Source organism: Dermochelys coriacea, chromosome 7 (genome assembly GCF_009764565.3).
Source record: "Dermochelys coriacea isolate rDerCor1 chromosome 7, rDerCor1.pri.v4, whole genome shotgun sequence".
Lineage (NCBI taxonomy): Eukaryota > Metazoa > Chordata > Testudines > Dermochelyidae > Dermochelys > Dermochelys coriacea.
In genome coordinates this window covers 5626635-5645922 of record NC_050074.1, presented here as the reverse complement: position 1 = coordinate 5645922, position 19288 = coordinate 5626635, and the positions used below count along the sequence as shown (strand labels likewise).

General features: G+C 37.9%; 1 protein-coding gene across 8 annotated transcripts in view; it reads right to left on the bottom strand.

The window, feature by feature from the left end:
* Window positions 1–19288, bottom strand: part of ATXN7 (ataxin 7) — a 154446-nt gene that overhangs the window by 14855 nt on the left and 120303 nt on the right. For all 8 annotated transcript variants that reach the window (XM_043519575.1, XM_038408878.2, XM_043519576.1 and 5 more), the window contains 3 exons: window positions 2891–3140; window positions 1291–1553; window positions 386–468 (listed from right to left, as the gene is read on the bottom strand). In XM_043519575.1, the coding sequence (XP_043375510.1) occupies window positions 386–468; window positions 1291–1553; window positions 2891–3140 (596 nt within the window). The remainder of the gene's footprint in view (window positions 1–385; window positions 469–1290; window positions 1554–2890; window positions 3141–19288) is intronic.

Sequence of the window (19288 nt, the reverse complement as noted above, 5' to 3'; positions counted from 1 at the left end):
CCCGCATGAAACCTTCTGTCTGATCCGAAATGAAACCTTACATATTCAAGACTTTTTTTAAACCCAGGTCTGGTTTACAGTGGAAAAGTCATCAGACCCTACTTATATATGTTAACAGTGACATTATTAATTGTACACATCCTCAGACTTTTTTAACAACAATTTTTATACATTAGCATCATGTAATTAAAACTTAGGAAAAATATTTTTTTCCCCACCAGAACTAAGATTTTTATCAGTCTCCATCACAGTTTTATCAGAGGATAATTTTCAGTGGACATCACTGAAGTTTAGCAGTGAGCAGAATGATGTTCAGTTTTCTGTCAGGATGCACAGAAAATTCAAACTTTACTTCATACAATTTATTCTGAGAAATGTGTCCTACCTTGCATGTCAAAGACCTAGTACAGGGTTTCTTGGTTTCCACATCAATGACGCCACAGTATATATCAGGATCAAACTCTCTCTCTAGCAAATGCACACAAATATACCATTATTGTAAAACCAGAGAGATTAAAAAAAAACATATTTTGAAAATATTGGTCAGAATTTTAATCGTAAAATATATAACTGAACCTGTTCTCAAGACGCATGCATTTAATACTAAGAATATTACAAATTGCTGAATTTTAAAAACATTTCCTTTTTTTTCTAGTTTCTGACTGGTTGAAATTTAGGCCCCAATCCTGCAGCAGGATCTATGCAGACAGACACTTATGACTGTGTCAAGTCTCACAGCAGAATCAAATTCTTCACAGCAAAGGAACATGTATTCATGTAAAAACAACAACAGACTTAAAAGGGCACTACATCAATTTAAATATTGATGTCTGAATTTTTTTAATTTAACATAAGCAACACCCAAAATTACTGCAACTGAAAGATTAGAGAAAACCATTTTCCTATGTTTCAGTTTACTTTGTGTAAGCCATTCAGTTTCCTCTGTATAGGTGGGTCTTTCACACAGCAACAGAAAGACTTTTACAGTAATAGGAAAATGTAACTGTAAACCCCCCCAACATTCGGGCACTCCGAGGCAGGTATAATACCTGAAGCACACTGCCAACTCTTTTTTAAAAATTAACTAGATCTCAAGTTGATGGTGTCCCTTTAAGAACGAGTCACTTTAAAAGAGAACATTTAAGACCAACCCCAACACTTAACTGGTCAACTTTCTGCACTGTAATTAAAATCCATCGACCACCTGTTTAAAATAATGTTTTTGATTATATTTTTATCTTCATACACTACTACTACTATTAATATAGCAAACAATATTTTATAAATTACCTGACAATCTTTTATGTAAGAATTTCCTATTATTTGTACTATCTTCTGGTTTCTTTTCCAAAAATGGAGGCACAGAGAGAAGACCTTTACCATTCAGTATCTGTCCAGGGGAAGGCAAAGGTGGCTTTGGTATTGAGGGACAATTAAGGCCAGTCTTTATTGAGGAACTCACAGTAGTAGAACAAGTTGGACCAACAGCAGTTTTCAATAGTGCACCATCCATCTTTGGATGAATCTTTTCCACTTTGACAGATGGAGTCATGCTGTAGTTAGTGGGAAATAAAGGAAAAGACCATTTGCAAATAACTGTAGTACCCCATGGTCATGATTATCAAAGCTACCGAATAAGTGCTCCATTACTCGAAAATATTCTGAATTGTTCTATTCACAACAAAGACGTAGGTAATAATAATTCTGCCTCTTTTCCCATTTTTAAAATTTAGTAGTAGTTTATTTTATATATATTTTTTGCTACTTTCTGATGTCCTCAATAAGATAAAAATCAATCCTTTCCTGCTCTCTTTACACTATCTCCTCAGAAACATTTCTACAGCATCAGCGAGGAACTGAGGATGTGTGGCTTAGCAACACAGACAAATATGCATTACACAGTTATAGTGTATTGCACAAACAGCTGGGATGGCCCAATTTTGGCAGAAGACCCAGAAGAGATGCCCTGTTCTGATGACAGCAAATTATGGTGCGAATACAGCAATCAGATGTGTGCAGGTCAACCCTTATGACTGTGTGTGAAGTACCACACAAGTCTGGATTGGACCATGCACATCAGATTATAGGATCTGGACCTATATTGGAATAGTCTTCACTGAGAAAGATTCAAGCTGCACCTATGTAGGATTTCTCCTGGAACAATGCTGTTGGTTTGCCTACACTCTAGACCAGTGGTCTCCAACCTTTTTATGCCCAAGATCACTTTTTGAATTATTGGCAACCAAGGATCTACCCCACCCCTTCCCCAAGGTCCCGCCCCTTCCCCAAAGCCCTGCCCCACTCACTCCACCCCCCCACCCTCACTCACTTTCAGCTGGCTGGGGTAGGGGTTTGGGAGGGAGTGTGGGCTCTGGGCTGGGGCCAAGGGATTTGCAGTGTGGGAGGAGGCTCTGGGCTGAGCCTGGGGAAGAGGTTGGGGTGCAGGAGGCTCTGTGTGCTGCCCCTCTCTGCAAGCACCGCCCCCAAAGCTCCCATTGTCTACAGCTCCCTATTCCCGGCCAATGGGAGCAGCGGGATTGGTGCTTGCAGGCAGGGGCAGCAGGAGACACCCCACCCCCGGAGCTGTGCTGGCCACTTCCAGGAGTGGCGTGGGGCCAGGGCAGGCAGGGAGCCTGCCTTAGTGGCAGCCCCGCTCCATCACCGGGGGTCGTGATCAACTGGGAGGTCCTCTAAGATCTACCAGTCAATTGTGATCAACCAGTTGGTGACCACTGCTCTAGACAGATCTCCTCTAGAGCCTTTCCAACAGATCACTGCATTTCATCTTTCATGACCAAACACACAAAATACTTAAAACTGTTACAAATTTTTGCACCAGCTTCTGTGCAACTGAAAATATTAAAATTGATTCTCAAAAGAATATACTCACATTTTATCGTGGGGAACTTTGCTATGTACCGGATGCATTAACCTATTGTTTCCACTGATCTGCAGCTTGTCTTTGGGTGATTTCAACAACTTGGAATTGGATGATGATGCACTAGTACCTCCACTGGATGAGCGATTGCTCCCACTTCCACTGCTACCTTTGCTCTTTGAAGAAAAAGATGAAAAGAGGGAAAATACTGAAGAGGAGGGAGGAGTCAAAGGTGGCTTGCTGGAGGAGCTGTGTCTTCTTTCTGAAAGGAAAACGAGTTTGTGTAAATTTCAGAGTAAATACAGAAACAATTCCAAAGTATCATACTTCATCATCTGCTCCATTAAAATTGTTCCTTTACTGGTCTGGGGGTGCCCTACCCCACACAAGCTCTATAGGGTTCAGCACATCACAACCATGGAGTACTGAGACTCCCTTCAATGCTGCTTCCTAATCAGTCACTGGAATGACTTAACGTGGTGAAGTTCATTCCTCCACCAACAATGCTTAGCTGAACAAGCTGCCTTTTAAAAAATACTTCCATGTGCCTCTCAATCCAAGGAGCACGAGACTCGGAATCAGATCCAGGTCTCCAACATAGGAAAGCACAGAACTATCACTAGGACAGCCAAGTTTAACTCTCACATTTCATCAAGAATTATCAAATGTTTTGTTCTAATGCCTCCTAATGGTCAAAACAGTAATAGGGTGAAAGAACTTTCACACTAATCTTTTGCCACTGCCGGCTAAGTGGTCTCACAGTCCAGTTTGCACCCCAGGGACCCCGTCACACACACTCTCTGGTCTATTAAATTAGTTCCCAGCAATACAGCAATTTAGAAAGCCAAACAAACAAACAAACAAACAAAACCCTCTTACATCTGGAATACCATTAAGACACTTTTAGATTTATACTGTAATTTTCCTGGGAGCAATTCTCCTCCCCTTTCATAATCTGACCAGACCAGTTATGGCAGAAATCTATCTTACAGCATCAGACCTCAGTGACTCAACGCATTCATAGGAAAAATAGTTATTCAGGTGCGTTCTTTGTTTTTTAACCATGAAAAAGATACCTGAATTGCTGAACAGAGAGCAGGCAGGTTCCCATAATGCACATTTCAGAAAAGAAAGGATTGAGTTTATGGAGTTGCATTTAATAAAAGGATAGCCATGCCATTAACATAAATAAAAGTTTAGATATATTTCATTTCAAATTTATAGCCTGTAGATTTTAAATATGTTACAGTTAATTGCTGAGTACCACTGCCTACACATCTCACAACTACATGGGATATCCAGTTCCACTTGCTTACAAACATGGCAATAAGCCATTCACTCACCTAATATCTGGGTAACCCAAACTCCCTGTGGTTCCTAGATAACACTTATAGGCAGCTATCCTATATGCATGTCTGTGTCTCCACCAATTGGCCAAGTGCAGCAAACCAGACCACAGAACTAAGGTGCGTATGTGGAGTGTGGACAGGCACTTGCTTGTTGTTAGTAATAATATTTCTTCTCAGCCGATACTGAGAACATTGCTTAAGGCCACCCGTTTGGCTATTCCAATCTCAGAAATGGCCACAGGGCCATGACAAAACCTAATTAAGCTGTCAGGAAGCTTGCCCATCAAGTTGTGACAAAATTGCAGTGAACTCTGTCACCTGTTGGGTATACGTAATGATCATGTCCCCCACTCCATACCTCCTGCATGATGGCCCATCAGGCACAGGGGAACATGCAATACTTTGCTGAGATTCTGCTAATTCAATCCAGGAAAAAATTCCTTCCTAGCCCTAAATATGTCACTCTGTGACCAATCAGGGCCCCAGTTATAGGTTGAAGCCATCCACAGAAGGTCACCAACCCTGTGCCAATCTAGCCAGCAACAGCACTGCCACCCCCCAACTCTCAGCAAGAGTGTCAAGGAGAAGTAACCATGGAGAAGCGAGTCAACCTCTCCCCACTAGGCAAGAAAGGTGGGGGAGCACCAGACTGAGGCCAGCAAACTCTATCCCCAAGCATCTGGGAGCAAGAATTTTAAACATGTTCCTGGATGCTGAACTAAGGTATTTATAACTGAGGAAATGAACAGATTAGATCAGGAAACTAGAGTCATGAAATGGGGTTTGTAACTGACTCATTGAGTGACTCTCAACAAGTCCCTTATGCTCTGTACCTCTGCTTATCTCTCTGTGAAATGGGTATAATTACTGCCAGCACCTTACAAGGATATTGTTAGGTTTTAAATGTTTGTAAAGAGCTCTGAGATCCTCAGATAACATTTTCCACAGAAATATAAAATAATTGCAGTAGCTATCACCACTTTTTCTTTAAAATACCCGATTTAAAATGATACAAGAAATCTTCTATGATGTCCCATATTAACCACTTGACATATTTACAAAACTAGACATTGTACAGGAGTTTCAAGTGAAGCGTATTAGCATCTTATATCCTAGTAAATGGATGTGCTTCTAATATGACAAACCGTTTATTGCCAAATGTCTTTTTATAGCAATGGCAAGGATCCCTGGGTAGCTTTGATAAGTTACTATTTGAAGGCCATTAGTTCAGTGAAGTTTTATGATGCAGCTAGGCTCCATACATAAACCATGACAGGATCGTTGTGTGAATTACTGAGATAAATTAGTCAATATCCCCCAAACTACTTATATATATATATATATATATATATATATATATATATATATATATATATATATATATATATAGCAAATTCAAAGTCCAAATATTTGTCACAGTTAAAAATAGGTTTTGATAATTTCATAGGTCACCAATGTGATTTATTTTTAACTTAATTTAATTTATTTAAAATAAGAGAAGGGTGTTACTTCATTTAAGTGTGTTCGGAAAAGAAAAAAGGAGTAGGATAAAAAAGGAGGTTAATTATCATCTTGCAAATCATCATTAGTGTTAAACTGTGTAAAATATCAATTTTATCAATTAATCCAAATGATATGAATACTTTTTTTTTCCTAGTGAGTTTAGTGACGGCTGTTCAATTAGCCCTGGATTAAGTTTGGACGAAAAGATGGCCAGACTATACTGTTGTTTGTATTGGTATCATAGAAGGAAAGCCAGTCTTCAGGCAAGTAAGATAATACAAAAAGAAAAACCCTTTTAATTGGTGATAATTAAAGAACCGACTTGGGGGGTTAACACTGTTAATCAAATATCAGGGTTACCCACCATATGGAACAAACCCGTGTTGTGATAAATATTTTTAAAACAGTGACCTGAATCAGCGTGTTTTCTTTTGTGCAAACCCTGAAAACTTTTGTCCCTTCATGGGGATATCTTGATTTTGCAGACTAGATATTTATACTAATATGCAGGTTCTTCATTAACTCAATGGCATTGTGATATTCCCAATAGCCACAATAACTTCAAACTCTAGACTGCCTCCACACTAAGAATTTTAAGGAATTTCCACAGCATTGGTCTGGCACTAACAGAGCTTCCCAGCTGCTGCAAATGGTGAGCACTAGAGTAGTCCAACCACCAACATTTTACCACTGTCCATTAAAATGAGTTATGCTAGTGCTATACATACAGTTGAACAAACCCCAGCCAGATCCAAGAGGTGAGGATCTAGCCTCCTGTATAGAGCCAAGGGCCTAATAACCAGAATTAGAACTCTTCTTTGCCTTGATGCCTACAAAAAAACCTGACAACAGTTAGGCTGCTGCAGTTTGGAGGCCACAGCCTACCATGCTGACCAATATTGTCCTACTTTACTGCCCCACCGGTCTATATCCATCGTCTCTCGTCTTACATTTCACTGTAAACTCTTTGACAGGGACTGTTTCTTTGTTTTATATTTGTACCATGGGGCTAGGTATATGACTGCGCTCCTAGGCCCTGAGATTATAACCATGATAAAATAATAGTAGAATTGTTCAAGCATAAAGATTGGCAATTTTTTTTTTTTTTTTTTTCAAAGTATGGACAGTAGTTAGGGAGAAGGACAACTAGAGAGTTCAACATAAAATGGAGGTTTTCTAAGATATGTTTCAAGTACCAATAGAAATGCTTATTTTAGAAATTTAGGATAGCAATTCAATCTTTATCCTGCATATCACAGAAAAATCTGGTGCAGATGCTATAACAATAGAGTAGTATATATAAAGTACTAATAATTACAGTAGGAACAGGTTTTGAAAAATGTACTCAACGATGATTGAGGGAAAGGGATGCTAATATATCAGTTTCTGTAGATTTATCATCTTTCGGGGTTTTTAAAAAAAAAAAAAAAAAAGTTTCTGGCCTTTATGACTGCAAAGAAAACCATCCAAATGTAGTTAACCAATGTCAATGTCTTCCTGAGTCTGCAAGTTTAAGTGTGGGGGGGGAGGAGGAGTGTGTGAAATTAACAAGATTCTGGTCACTTTCACTGTTCAGACCTCTGTGAATAGCAGCAATAGCAAGCAGTCAAGTTATTCGTGGGGTAGTAGGATCCACCTGATAGCAGTGTCACTATGGACCACATGGATCAAGCTTTTATGTAATTATGGGTCATCATTTGAGAAGTTTTTCTGATGGTAGGTTGAGACATAACAGAGGCAGTCTACTTGTGCTGTTTGTTGCAAGGAGTTTTTGTGAGCTGGTAATACATCTGTTGCTTGTGTTTAATGTAGGCTGTATGCTGAAAGACTTGGCAAAAGGCAAAATGAATAGGACTTTTTGGCAAAAATTAATACATTTAAAGTTAGGGGCCAAACCCCAAATTTAGGTACCTAAATAAGTAGACTGATTTTCAAAAGTCCTAAGCATTTAGTAGTTCATGCTGATTTTAATGGGAACCAGTGGGTACATTCACACCTCTGAACTCCCTCTATTTTCGCAATATTTTTTTCAACAGAGCATGACCAAGATGATATGACAACACATCAACATTATGGGAATGAGAGATAACAGTCACATTCTATGGGACTTATCCACATAAGAATGACACCACTAGTAAGAACAACACCTACAATGCTCACATCCCCTTCGACCCAAGGAACCGTAAACCAACCAGTGAATGTACAAATAAAATATGAAAAAAAAAATCAACCTACAATCAAATAAAAAGGAAATTAATAAAATCTAGCAAATCAAAACTACAAACCTTACCCCGGAATTTTCACCCTAATAGGAAAAGGGGCAGAGACTCCCGGAAGTACACTACAGACTTTGCTATTGATTTTACATGGAAGGTGCTCAGATACAGTACTATAATGATGGGTGGCAGTATAAACCCTATGCGAGATATAAAGCTTTGGTGTAGTTATATCTGGAATACTGTATTTGCTTTGGGGTTGCTCAGCATCAGGAAGAAAGTGACCTAATGCTGCCAATTCTCACGATTTTCTTGAGACTGGCGATATTCTTAAAGACTTAGCATCTGTAGTCATGATAATCTTTTTCCTCCCAGTCCTCAAAATCCTTGAGCAGAGCTTGAAAACTTTAATTCTAAAAGCATTAAACATCAGAAAACAAATAAAAAACTGCATATTTTAATAATGATTATTAAGCCAATCTCAGGTTTTGAACACTTAGGGATGGCAATACTGTTGAAAAAAGAAATGAGTTCAGATAACACAAACAAAAAATGATGGAGCAAGCGTGTTTATTGCACGTTTTACTTTTGCTTTTTTCCCCGGTTCACATACAATACCAAAACAGTTTATGAATTTCTTAAATCTTTTCAACATTATTCACCAAATAATTTTGGCTAATTATTTCCAATCTGTAGATTGCATCCCTGCAGTTCACCAAAAATATTCAGTACTCATTTTAGTTCTTTTAGGGTTTTAGTTAGACTTAGCACACACTTATGTCCTGAAACTGGAAGAGTGTAATTCAGAATCAAGCTTCCAGTGAGAATACTCATTTATTAATTCAAAATCTGTTTTTAATATTCTCCAATATATTCTTAAAATTACCTATTTCTATTTATACTCTTGACAGCAAACTCATTTTCTCAAAGGAGCATTAACGCAGTCAAAATGTTCTACTTACGAGGAACGATTAGAAGAATCAAACATACATTACTTGGTTAAACTATAAGTAGGAGATGAGAAGAGACGTGACAACAGTCTACAAACTAACACCAATGCTGGAAAGGAATTAAGGAGACAAGTGGAAGTAATGAGATGAAATTAAAGGCAAATTTAGGTTAAATATCAGGAAAAGATCTACAAATTAAAGATCTGTTTAGCTGAGAAACTCTCCCTCAAGGGAAGTGGTACAAGCTCTACTTATAACTAAACTCCAGAAAATATACACTAGGGGAACACAATCCTGCCTTGGCAAGGTCATCTCTAATTTCTTTGGCCAATACTGAGCCTGGTACTGACAATCACGAGACAGATGCAGCTTGTCACAGATGCACAACCATCACTGGAATGTGGGGCATTTGCGGGCAGAAGTGAGGTGCAAAAGGGGTCAGTGAATTTATAAAATAGTTTTTGAATTTTAAGTCATGTGTGAATTAAAACCTGAGCACCAGCATGTTAGTCAGGAAGATTTATTTTTTCCAAGTATTGTAATACATTAAAAGATGTGTGAGAAATAATGCAGAACAGAACAAAAGACATTTTCAAAAGAACTGTAAAAGTTTGTATGTACAAAGTGTTTACCTAATTTAGCAACACTGAATGTATTGTTTTGAGGGGTTGTGGAAAAATTACAGACCGTGGAGATTACATATAGTATTTTGTTTTGATCTCATCTCAAAAAGCCTTACTTGAACAGTTTTGGTATATTAATATATATTCACAAAATAAAAAAAAATAAAACAAACCAACCAAGCTTGTTTTAGGCTTTCTTCTCCTTCTGTTGCAGATGCTGCATCTGTTCTGGTTTGGGTATACGAGTCAGGAAAATGCCCACCAAACATTAAATGAGACCCTCTTACACTGTACAGTGTCCATGAAATGAGTTATAAAATATTAAAACAGTAAAAGTAACTAATAGTGTAATGCTGGAATACTAGGAATGTGGACTCAGTCTTTTTATAACAGATAATTACTTTTATGGTGGTACATTATCAATAAAGTAAAATGAGGCCTTTTCCCCTCAGCTATTTCCAAGCCTTTGATCTCTAATTTTGGGTAATCTGCTCGTCCCTGTTTGCTGCTGAATGATTTACCAGAGGTGGAGATACTATTACTACCGGTAGTTTGGGACTATATGAATGGGAACCAACAGCTGCACAGTTCAATCACATTATTCTGCCAGCACATTTAATGATATTATGTCTCCATCTTGGTGTTACATTCACATTTTCAAGTGAGATTTGTTTAAGCTGCGTCATGTAAAAACTACTTTAAGGAATACAGCAGCTTTTCCTGGTGTGAGAAAATTTAATACTCTTCTCCAAACTCAACATTCATTTTAAAATACGACTATGGTGAGACGTATTTAGTATCAGTTTGATAATGTCCTTTAATGGAATGATTACCATACAAACTTGCTGAACGCTCAAGAAGATTTGGCATACTATGCTAAACATATTATTACATTGCTTAACACTGCTTAATCATCTGCCAATATATTACAGTTCCCATTTATCATTATCTATGACTCAGTCTAAAAATATTGTAAAATAATTATGTCCAGTTGTTTTACAGTTTCTATAACATCCTTGTTTCCTCCCCTTCACACCACCATTCTCCCTAAATCAAAAAACTATACTTTAATAGTATCTGATGTGTCTTTTATGTGACAGCTCAAAAGGACATTTCAAAAGGTACAGCAATGATTTTTCAAGCTAATAACTTAATTCCAGTATTGAAAATCTGTTTTAAAAAAAATCAAAAAGATGTAATCTAGATTGTGGACAAACAACTTAGAAGTATTCTGTTACCCCCTTCAGACATGCGCTAGGCACACAACAAACCGGCTGTCACACAGAAAAGTAAAAACGAAACCACTCCATATTTTTTTGACTCTCCAAGAGCTCAATCCTATGACGTGCTGAGCACTCTCATCTCCCCATCAAAGCCCATGGAAGTTGAGGGTGCTCAAAACTTTGCAGGAGCCTCAAATTAATATTAGAGCACATTTTTAATGAAACCCCTAAAAAAAAATCTTTACCAATAATTTGCATGTGGCTCATTCTCCATACAGTAATTAAAAAATTACATAGATCCAGAGTTAGAAACCACCTTGAAAAGGGCATACATTTTTTTTCCATTTCTATTACTACAATAACCATACTGAAAGATATGTTCTTGAGTACCAAGGACTCATGATAGAGCAAGACGTGTGAAATGATTACTACCTAAGCAATACAGAATATTGCAATAAAGAGGAAAATATCTGCTTCAAATCCATTCAAATTTTTTAAAAAGTTAAGTGGTTTCTAGCACTTCACTTGCCTGGTAGTCCTACTGCCAATGTTTAGAGTGTTGTAAAACCATTTCAGTTTTTTTTCCCTTTTGCTGTGTGAAAGCCTCACATGTAGAAAAAGGAAACCAACTGACTACACAGGGAAAACCTTTAAACTAACTACACACAAAGTGCTGTTAAATGCATAAAGTAAACTGGAGGCGGGGGGGGGGGAGGGAAGCAGCTGATTACCTCTTTCCGTTAGTACTAGCCTGCTGTATCACTAGTGGGTAAACAGTTTTCAGACAAAAGTGTGATTTTTAACCTTACTTCCCCTTAAGACTTACACCACATCAGAAGGTCTCTCTTATATAAAACAATCACCACTCTCATTGCCGTATGTTTAACACAGCAGGTATCAGAGCAGCAGCCTTTCAAGTTTTACGAATGTTCTGTTCAGTATTGTACTTAATTTAATAACCAAATCTTTCAGACACTTTTAGTGGTTTTCATTATTCCTGTATGTCAATTAATAGGTATGGGCAACAGAATATAAAATGAATACATCAAAAGTTTTGTAAACTCAAGATTTTGTATTCGGCTCCTTATGTAAGTATTGGGCAATGAATCAAACTGACCTGTGCCAGTGCTAATAGAACACATTAAAAATGAAGCAACCCTAATTTTCATTCACAAGGCTACAGCTGTTTCACTTACTTACATGTAAGAATTTAGTTCAGACAGTGGAAGTACTTAGACATACATATGTTTTTGCTACAAAGAGTCAAGAATGGTTTTATGTTTAAAATTCATTTTAATTTGTTTACTGTCTCACACTTCTAATTTCTCCTACCAAACAAAGATAATAGAAGTGCTAACTAGAACACTTCACATCTTCCACTAAGCAGAAGTCCCAAAGTGTATGATTTTCATATTTTGCTACTCTTCAGTTGTGTTGTTTTATTGTTAAAGTATTCAGACTGCCCCATACAGTATTATTCAGACAAAACACTGAAATAACTAGTTTTCACACAAATCCATATGAACGAGGAAATTTAAAGTTGAAACTGATGCTTCTTCCTGCAAAGTATTTAGATCACTGTGGAATTCCATCCATCAGGCAGTACTATATCTACAGAAATAACTAGGTACAACAGACCACTGAAGATGAAGATTCAGACTTAATTTCATATTTGCATTTCATGCGTGTGTCAAATGGAGCATAAAAACAATACTGTATTTTATTGGTTTCCTTCCTTCCATTGCCAGAGAGGTGCATAAAGCTGATCCAGTTAGAAAAAGGACACTGATTAAAATAGTACTTAAAAACCTCAAAACCAATACCCATAGACATAGTACACAGAGTTACTCCTCTAGCAGCAGTGGCTGGCTAAGAGCAATCACCTATGAGATACATTGGTGTGCTGCTCACTCACTCACTGCTGCTTCGTTATCATGTTTGAATCATGAGGCCTACATACAAGGATTCTGCCTTAATCTTCAATTGATGTTCCTTTAATCATCAGATCAGTTTTGTTTGCCTGATAAATCAGGATTGGGTCAGTTCATTTTCTATTGTGTTGTGTTTAAAAATATGTTATTTATTGAACAACTGATATTTTCCAAAACAAGAGATTTACAAGGACAAATCCTTCAGAGACCATAGGTTATTGATGTGATAGAGTACTAAGGCTCATTAAGCGATGTTCCAATCTATCAATCCAGTCTGGCTGTAATACATGTTCACTAGAAACTTTTACTGAGAATTCTTGTTACATTTTTGTAACAATGATAATGCAAGTGACCAGCAGAGGATATTAATGAAATAACTACTTTTGAGCAAAATATCAAAAGGTACATAACAAATAACAATATAGTTATGTCACATCCTTCACACAAGAGTTACACTACAAAACCACTGTTTTGAGGTGGGTTAGTTAAGCTAGTAATAGCTGAGTCACACTGCAGTTAGAGTGACCAGAGGGACTGTCCTGATCTTTAGTTCTTTATCCCACGTCCCGACCGATGCATGGTCGGGACGCCAATTGTCCCGATACTGCGGCTTTGGCAGCTCCAGCTGCCTTTTTTTTGTTTTTGTTTTTTCGCTTCCCCCTTTGTCCCGATATTTTGTCCGTTTCATCTGGTCACCCTAATTGCAGTGTATCAAGAAATGCAACTCAACTGCATGGCACAACATGCAGGTCAGTGGTTCTCAACCATAGGTATGTGTACCCTTGGGGATACGCAGAAGTCTTCCGGGGGTACATCAGCTCATCTAGTTATTTGCCTAGTTTTACAACAGGCTACCTAAAAAGCACTAGCTAAGTCATTACAAACTAAAATTTCATACAGACAAAGACTTGTTTATACTGCTTTATGTACTACACACGGAAATGTAGGCACAATATTTATATTCCAATTGATTTATTTTATAATTGTATGGTAAATATGAAAAAGTCAGCAATTTTTCAGTAACAGTGTGCTGTGACACTTTTGTATTTTTATGTCTGATTTTGTAAACAAGTAGTTCTTAAGTTAGTTGAAACTTAGGGTACCCAAGACAAATCAGACTCCTGAAAGGGGTACAGTAGTCTGGAAAGGTTGAGAACCACTGCTGTAGGTATTATGGCATTTTACGTTTGTATACTTCTAGCATAATGGGGCCCCGGATCCTGGCTCGGGGTCCCTTGGTACTATAAATAAATAGTATGCATAAACTATTTCACTCGGAAAACAGTGATAGAAAATATTCCTTATGTGCGATGTGGCCAAGTTAACATTGCTTCAGCAATCTTAATCCTGCATTTCCTGAATTTAAAAAAATAAATGAATAAAGTATGCTTACAACACTGTGTACTCTGCTTTGCCTGTGATTCACAATGCCATCATTTAAAACTCTGATTAGGATCTGATGGTGACACTTCATTAAGAGTATGTCAAGCATACAATAAAAGGTGTGTCTTTTGTTAGTTAGCATGTTTTAAAAACCCTAGGGTTCACCTCCACAGATAACACGTTAAAATACAGCTGCCCTGTCCACACTAGAACTTCAAAATGTGTTAGTTAACATGATTTAAAACTACACCTTAAGATGAGTGGAGTGGCAGAGGAGTGAGTTCACATAGGTAACTGTCTCTTGTTCAGCTGGAGACAGTTTTCTATCCATTTTTATTGAGATGGTTATATCTTCCTTGTAGAAAAAAAGACAGGGGCTTATTTTTTTTTAATTTAAATCTTCAAATTTGCAAAGTACTGTACATCATAACAACTACAAAGGCCTTACCCATATCATCCCACAGGAATGATGATTCACAATTCTTTGCATTTACAGATTTGCTCCTGCCTGTGATGTTAAAGCAACTTTCTGGAAGATTCTCTGGGTGCATGTCAGTGAGACAGCCACAATCTCTCTGACGCTACTGTACCTCCCGACAACCTCTTCTTCTATCTAAGCCCTACCGTCAAGCCAGATCGGGAGAATATGCAGCAGTATCAAAAAAGTGGGGAGACTTCATTAGACTCCGAGCTTAGCAAATATTGACTGAGCATGGTCAGAAAAGATTTTTCAGACCCTAATACATTGAATTCACCCCCCTCCAACCACACGAGAAATTACTCCTCATTGAGAACGATAATGGTGTTACTTTTTAAACTTCAGTTGTTCTTATGCATCCTTGTTTTCAATTTTTTTTTGACTGCTTTAAGGCCTCATTGTGCTAGGCACTGCATAAACAGATAGAAAGGAAAGAGTATATTTTTTTCCTCCTTCCCACCGTCATCAAACTCAAAAATATTACTGAAAGGATTTTTCCTCAAAACTGCCCATAAAATAATCACCTTCAGGCAGAGAAGAGGAGAAGGTTTCATAAACGTTTAGAAAAGTTAAGAGCATGTAAAAATAGGGCACTATCAAGCAAATTGTTTTTGCCCCCCCCCCCATTGTCCAGATGTCTTGCTATTGTAAAAAGAACAATAATTAATAATACCCAGCATTTATATATTCAAAAATGGTGCCAACATTAACTTCATAACACCCCTGTGAGCTAAGTGAGCATCATTCTTCCAATTTGCATATGTCAAGAAGAGCTGATGCAACTTGCCTAAGGACATATAGCAAGTCAGTGACAGAGGAAGGATAACATACAACTCAGAATCTCTTGGTTCTCAACTCTGCGCTCATCTCCTCCGATTTTGCTGCCTATTAATTGCTATTGTAACAGCACCCAGAGGCCCCAATCAGGGACCCCCTCTGTGCTAGGCCCTGCACACACATAGTCCCTGCTCCAAAGAACTTCACTATTAACTGCTTAAGTACACTCGTTTTTTCAAACTGATTTTAAATCCAGACACAAACTAGGAACTCTGGAGTAACATGAAGTAAATTCCCTGAGGCATATAATTATAACAGCTCTTCTCATGCCTGTTGTCACAAGATTATAATTGGGTCAAACAAAATAACCAGCAGTTTCTGAGCATACTGAACAATTGGGAACATACGAAGAAAGTCTGGTTAAGTTCGCTGGACCATAGCTATCAGTATTAAATGCAACTAAGATTAAAACAAACAAACAAAAAAAAATCAGTGTGACGGGATTTCAAAATGAGAATGATACACTGAGAGCCATGTAACATTAAAGACCTGTTAAACTAAGTAACCCTCACTTGCTACCCTCCTATCTTTTCCTTTTCTCTCATACTCTCTGCATTCCTAATGCTAGTTTTCAATTTTTCCATATAGATGACTAATCTGTTTAAATCCCAAATAAATAGACTGCGAGGGCAACTCAGTAATAAATGTTTACAGAATTTAAGATCTCTTTTTACAAGGTTTTTTTGTTTTTTTTAGCCCTCAGGGTTAAAAATAACTTTCAAAATAAGAATTGATGGCAGTGCTGTTTTCCCAAGACTGCAGAAAGACATCTTCTGCTTTTTTACAGCTCTCCTGAGAAGTAAACAAATGAAATTAGCAACACCCTGGTCAAGTGCTTTTCAGCTGTTCAGAACCTTATGGGTCGCACTGAAAAAGTTAAGAACCATGTGGGAAAGTCAGGGTGGCAGAGGCAGGGTCTTGAATTATTCATAGGGCAGAATCACTAACACAAAATGGAGCCACAGACGGGGCAGTCCGGAGGCTAAGGGAGAAGAAGCATCCTTTCAGCAGCCAGGTGGCATAAGGCCTTCAAATTTACCATATCCCTACTAGAAAGAGACTGATGCAAAACATGGAGCCACTGAGCACAACTCAGGGATAGCATCCAGGAAGAAATCCCAACACAAACCCAGCAGCTTGACAAGAGGTCAGGATGGGATGGATTTCTCACCACGAAATTGCCTCTGGAACTTTAGGTTAATAGATGTCTTATAAATCTGTCAAGCCTCAGGTTATTATGGAAAGATAGAGCATCTGTGTGATCTCACGTTGCACAGATTACAACATCCACAGTAGAGTACATAAACACAAATCTCTGTGTTGCCTGTTGAGGACATTACAATATCCGCATGGTTTGATTACAATATCAGGCACTGTATAAGCCATACAAAAATTCACTGGTATGATTTTTACCAAATCATTATTCAGTTTAGAACCTAGTTATAATATATAAAAAACAATGGCAAACAAAGACAACCTACACCTAACCAGCAATGTACCTTAAAGTACCACTGGGGTCATAAAAAAGAAAAAAGGTTTGGGAAGTTACTGGGGAATTCTCAAAACTACACTCAAGCCAAATTACCTTAACAGGATACTATGGGTTTCCAAATCAAACAAGCAAACAAAAAAAAGCATAGAAAAATAAAAAAATACCATTGTAGATATTCTCACTGAAAGTTTTACATTAGATGAAGTGTAGGAAAGCATGGAAATAAAGAGCTACGGTAATCTGAACAACCTTATTTCTGACTCAATATCTCTGCTCATCCTCCACCCAGCAACTACAACAGCAACAAAAAAATGGTTACATTACACCAGCACAGTGTTCCTCTTCAACTTTGACAATATGAGTTACATGATCTTACTACATACCGGTAGTATAATACTGGTGTATCATATTCATTGAACTAATGAAAACACCACTTATCCACTACTTGTGCCACCTAAATGACTACAGGTTATGCTCCAAACTCATCTTTCTTTCAAGAAAGAATATCTCATCACATACTAAAAGACCTACCCTGCATCCATTTTGCTTTCTGTGCCCCTTCACACCACAGTTGCGAATTTTATCATGTTACTCTTTTACTATCTACAGTAGCTTGTGTCGCCTGTAGTTACCAAAATCTGAATCCTCATACACTGATTGGTCTGTGTACCCTGCCAGGAAAATCACAATGAATTTGCAAACTTCTCAAAATTTGCAGCTGAACTAATGTATAAGGAATTTTAAAATGGCCCAGCTGCTCGAGTTCCTGATAGACAGGTGACAAAGATGTTATTGCAATGAAAAGATTTCCATATGAAAGGAGAATGAAAAACACAGACTGTTGAGTTTTGAGGGGAGATGAATCAGAGGAAATATGATAGAAATGTATAAACAATCTCAGAAAACAAAGAGCATGGCGACTATCACAGTACAGGGCAACTGCACCTGTACTTCCCCTTGGTGGCCCAGCAAAGGCACACGCTCTCGGGCTTCAGGCTCCCAAACTGTTGCTTCTTTGGAGAAGACTCCCATCCCCATCCATCTGTATCTACCTAAGCTCTTTGGGGCAGGGACTGTCTTTTTGTTCTGTGTTTGTACAGCACCTAGCACAATGAGGTCTTGGTTTTTTTTACTAGGACTCCGAGGTGCTATGGCAATACAAATAAATAATAATGAATGTTTACACCATATACACTTAAACTGTGGAACTCACTGTCACAAGATATCAGTGAGACCAAAAGCTCTCTAGGATTCAAGGAAGGATAAACATTTACCTGAATAATTAGAGTAACGGTTATATTCAATATTATGTAAAATATAACAGACAGAACAAGGAGTAATGGTCTCAAGTTGCAGTGGGGGCGGTTTAGGTTGAACATTAGGAAAAACTTTTTCACTAGGAGGGTGGTGAAGCACTGGAATGAGTTACCTACGGAGGTGGTAGAACCTCCTTCCTTTGAGGTTTTTAAGGTCAGGCTTGACAAAGCCCTGGCTGGGATGATTTAGTTTGGGATTGGTCCAGCTTTGAGCCGGGGGTTGGACTACATGACCTCCTGAGGTCCCTCCCAACCCTGATATTCTACGATATAAAACCTCTATGCTTCAGGGCATAAGATAATCATTAACTGTTGGGCTTTAGAAAGGAACTTCCCCTATGGACAGGAAATTCCACTATTATATATGTATATTATATATGATAGCATATCTTGCACTTTCCTCAGAAGCATACGTCACTGAACACCATTAGAGATGGAATACCAGACTAGATGGACCACTGGGCTGATTCAGGATGGTAATTACAAAATGCTAAGAAACATGACGTTAAAAGACACAATTAGCTGCAATATCAATGTGCTTATCATAGTGACTATATCAGGGGGAAAATAAAAAGTTGTCAGGGATACAGGGCCAGAGTTCAGACTGACTGGGGTAACTCTCCATCTTCATGCTTTCCAATTTTTGTTTTTGTAAATGGCAAGCCTTAAGAATGGTCACTTTTCCTTGTGGGACGGGGGGAGGGACAGTAAATTACAATATTTTTCAAGGTTCTTTGACTTAAGATACTCATAAATATGAGAAACCTTATTTCCACTTTAAAGTTCTGTGTCCTGGAACATAATATTCATGCTGCAACACCCAGGGCAGAAGTGATATCATTTATTTGTTTTTGTTGTTTTAAGATCAGAACCTTAATGCTATTTAACACTGGTTTTATGCCTTTGTAGCACGAATATTTTATTAAGCATAGGAAAGAGCAGTCACGCACGGGTAGTCCATTAATTCTACAACAGCTCACTTGGAGCAGTAAATATATAAAAATTTGCTAGGATTCTGCAGAGTATGTTTACTACGTACTGCCTAAAATGTTACAACCAAAGTTTTAGTACACACGAAGTCTCACTCAGCCATTTTATTTTAAAGGAGC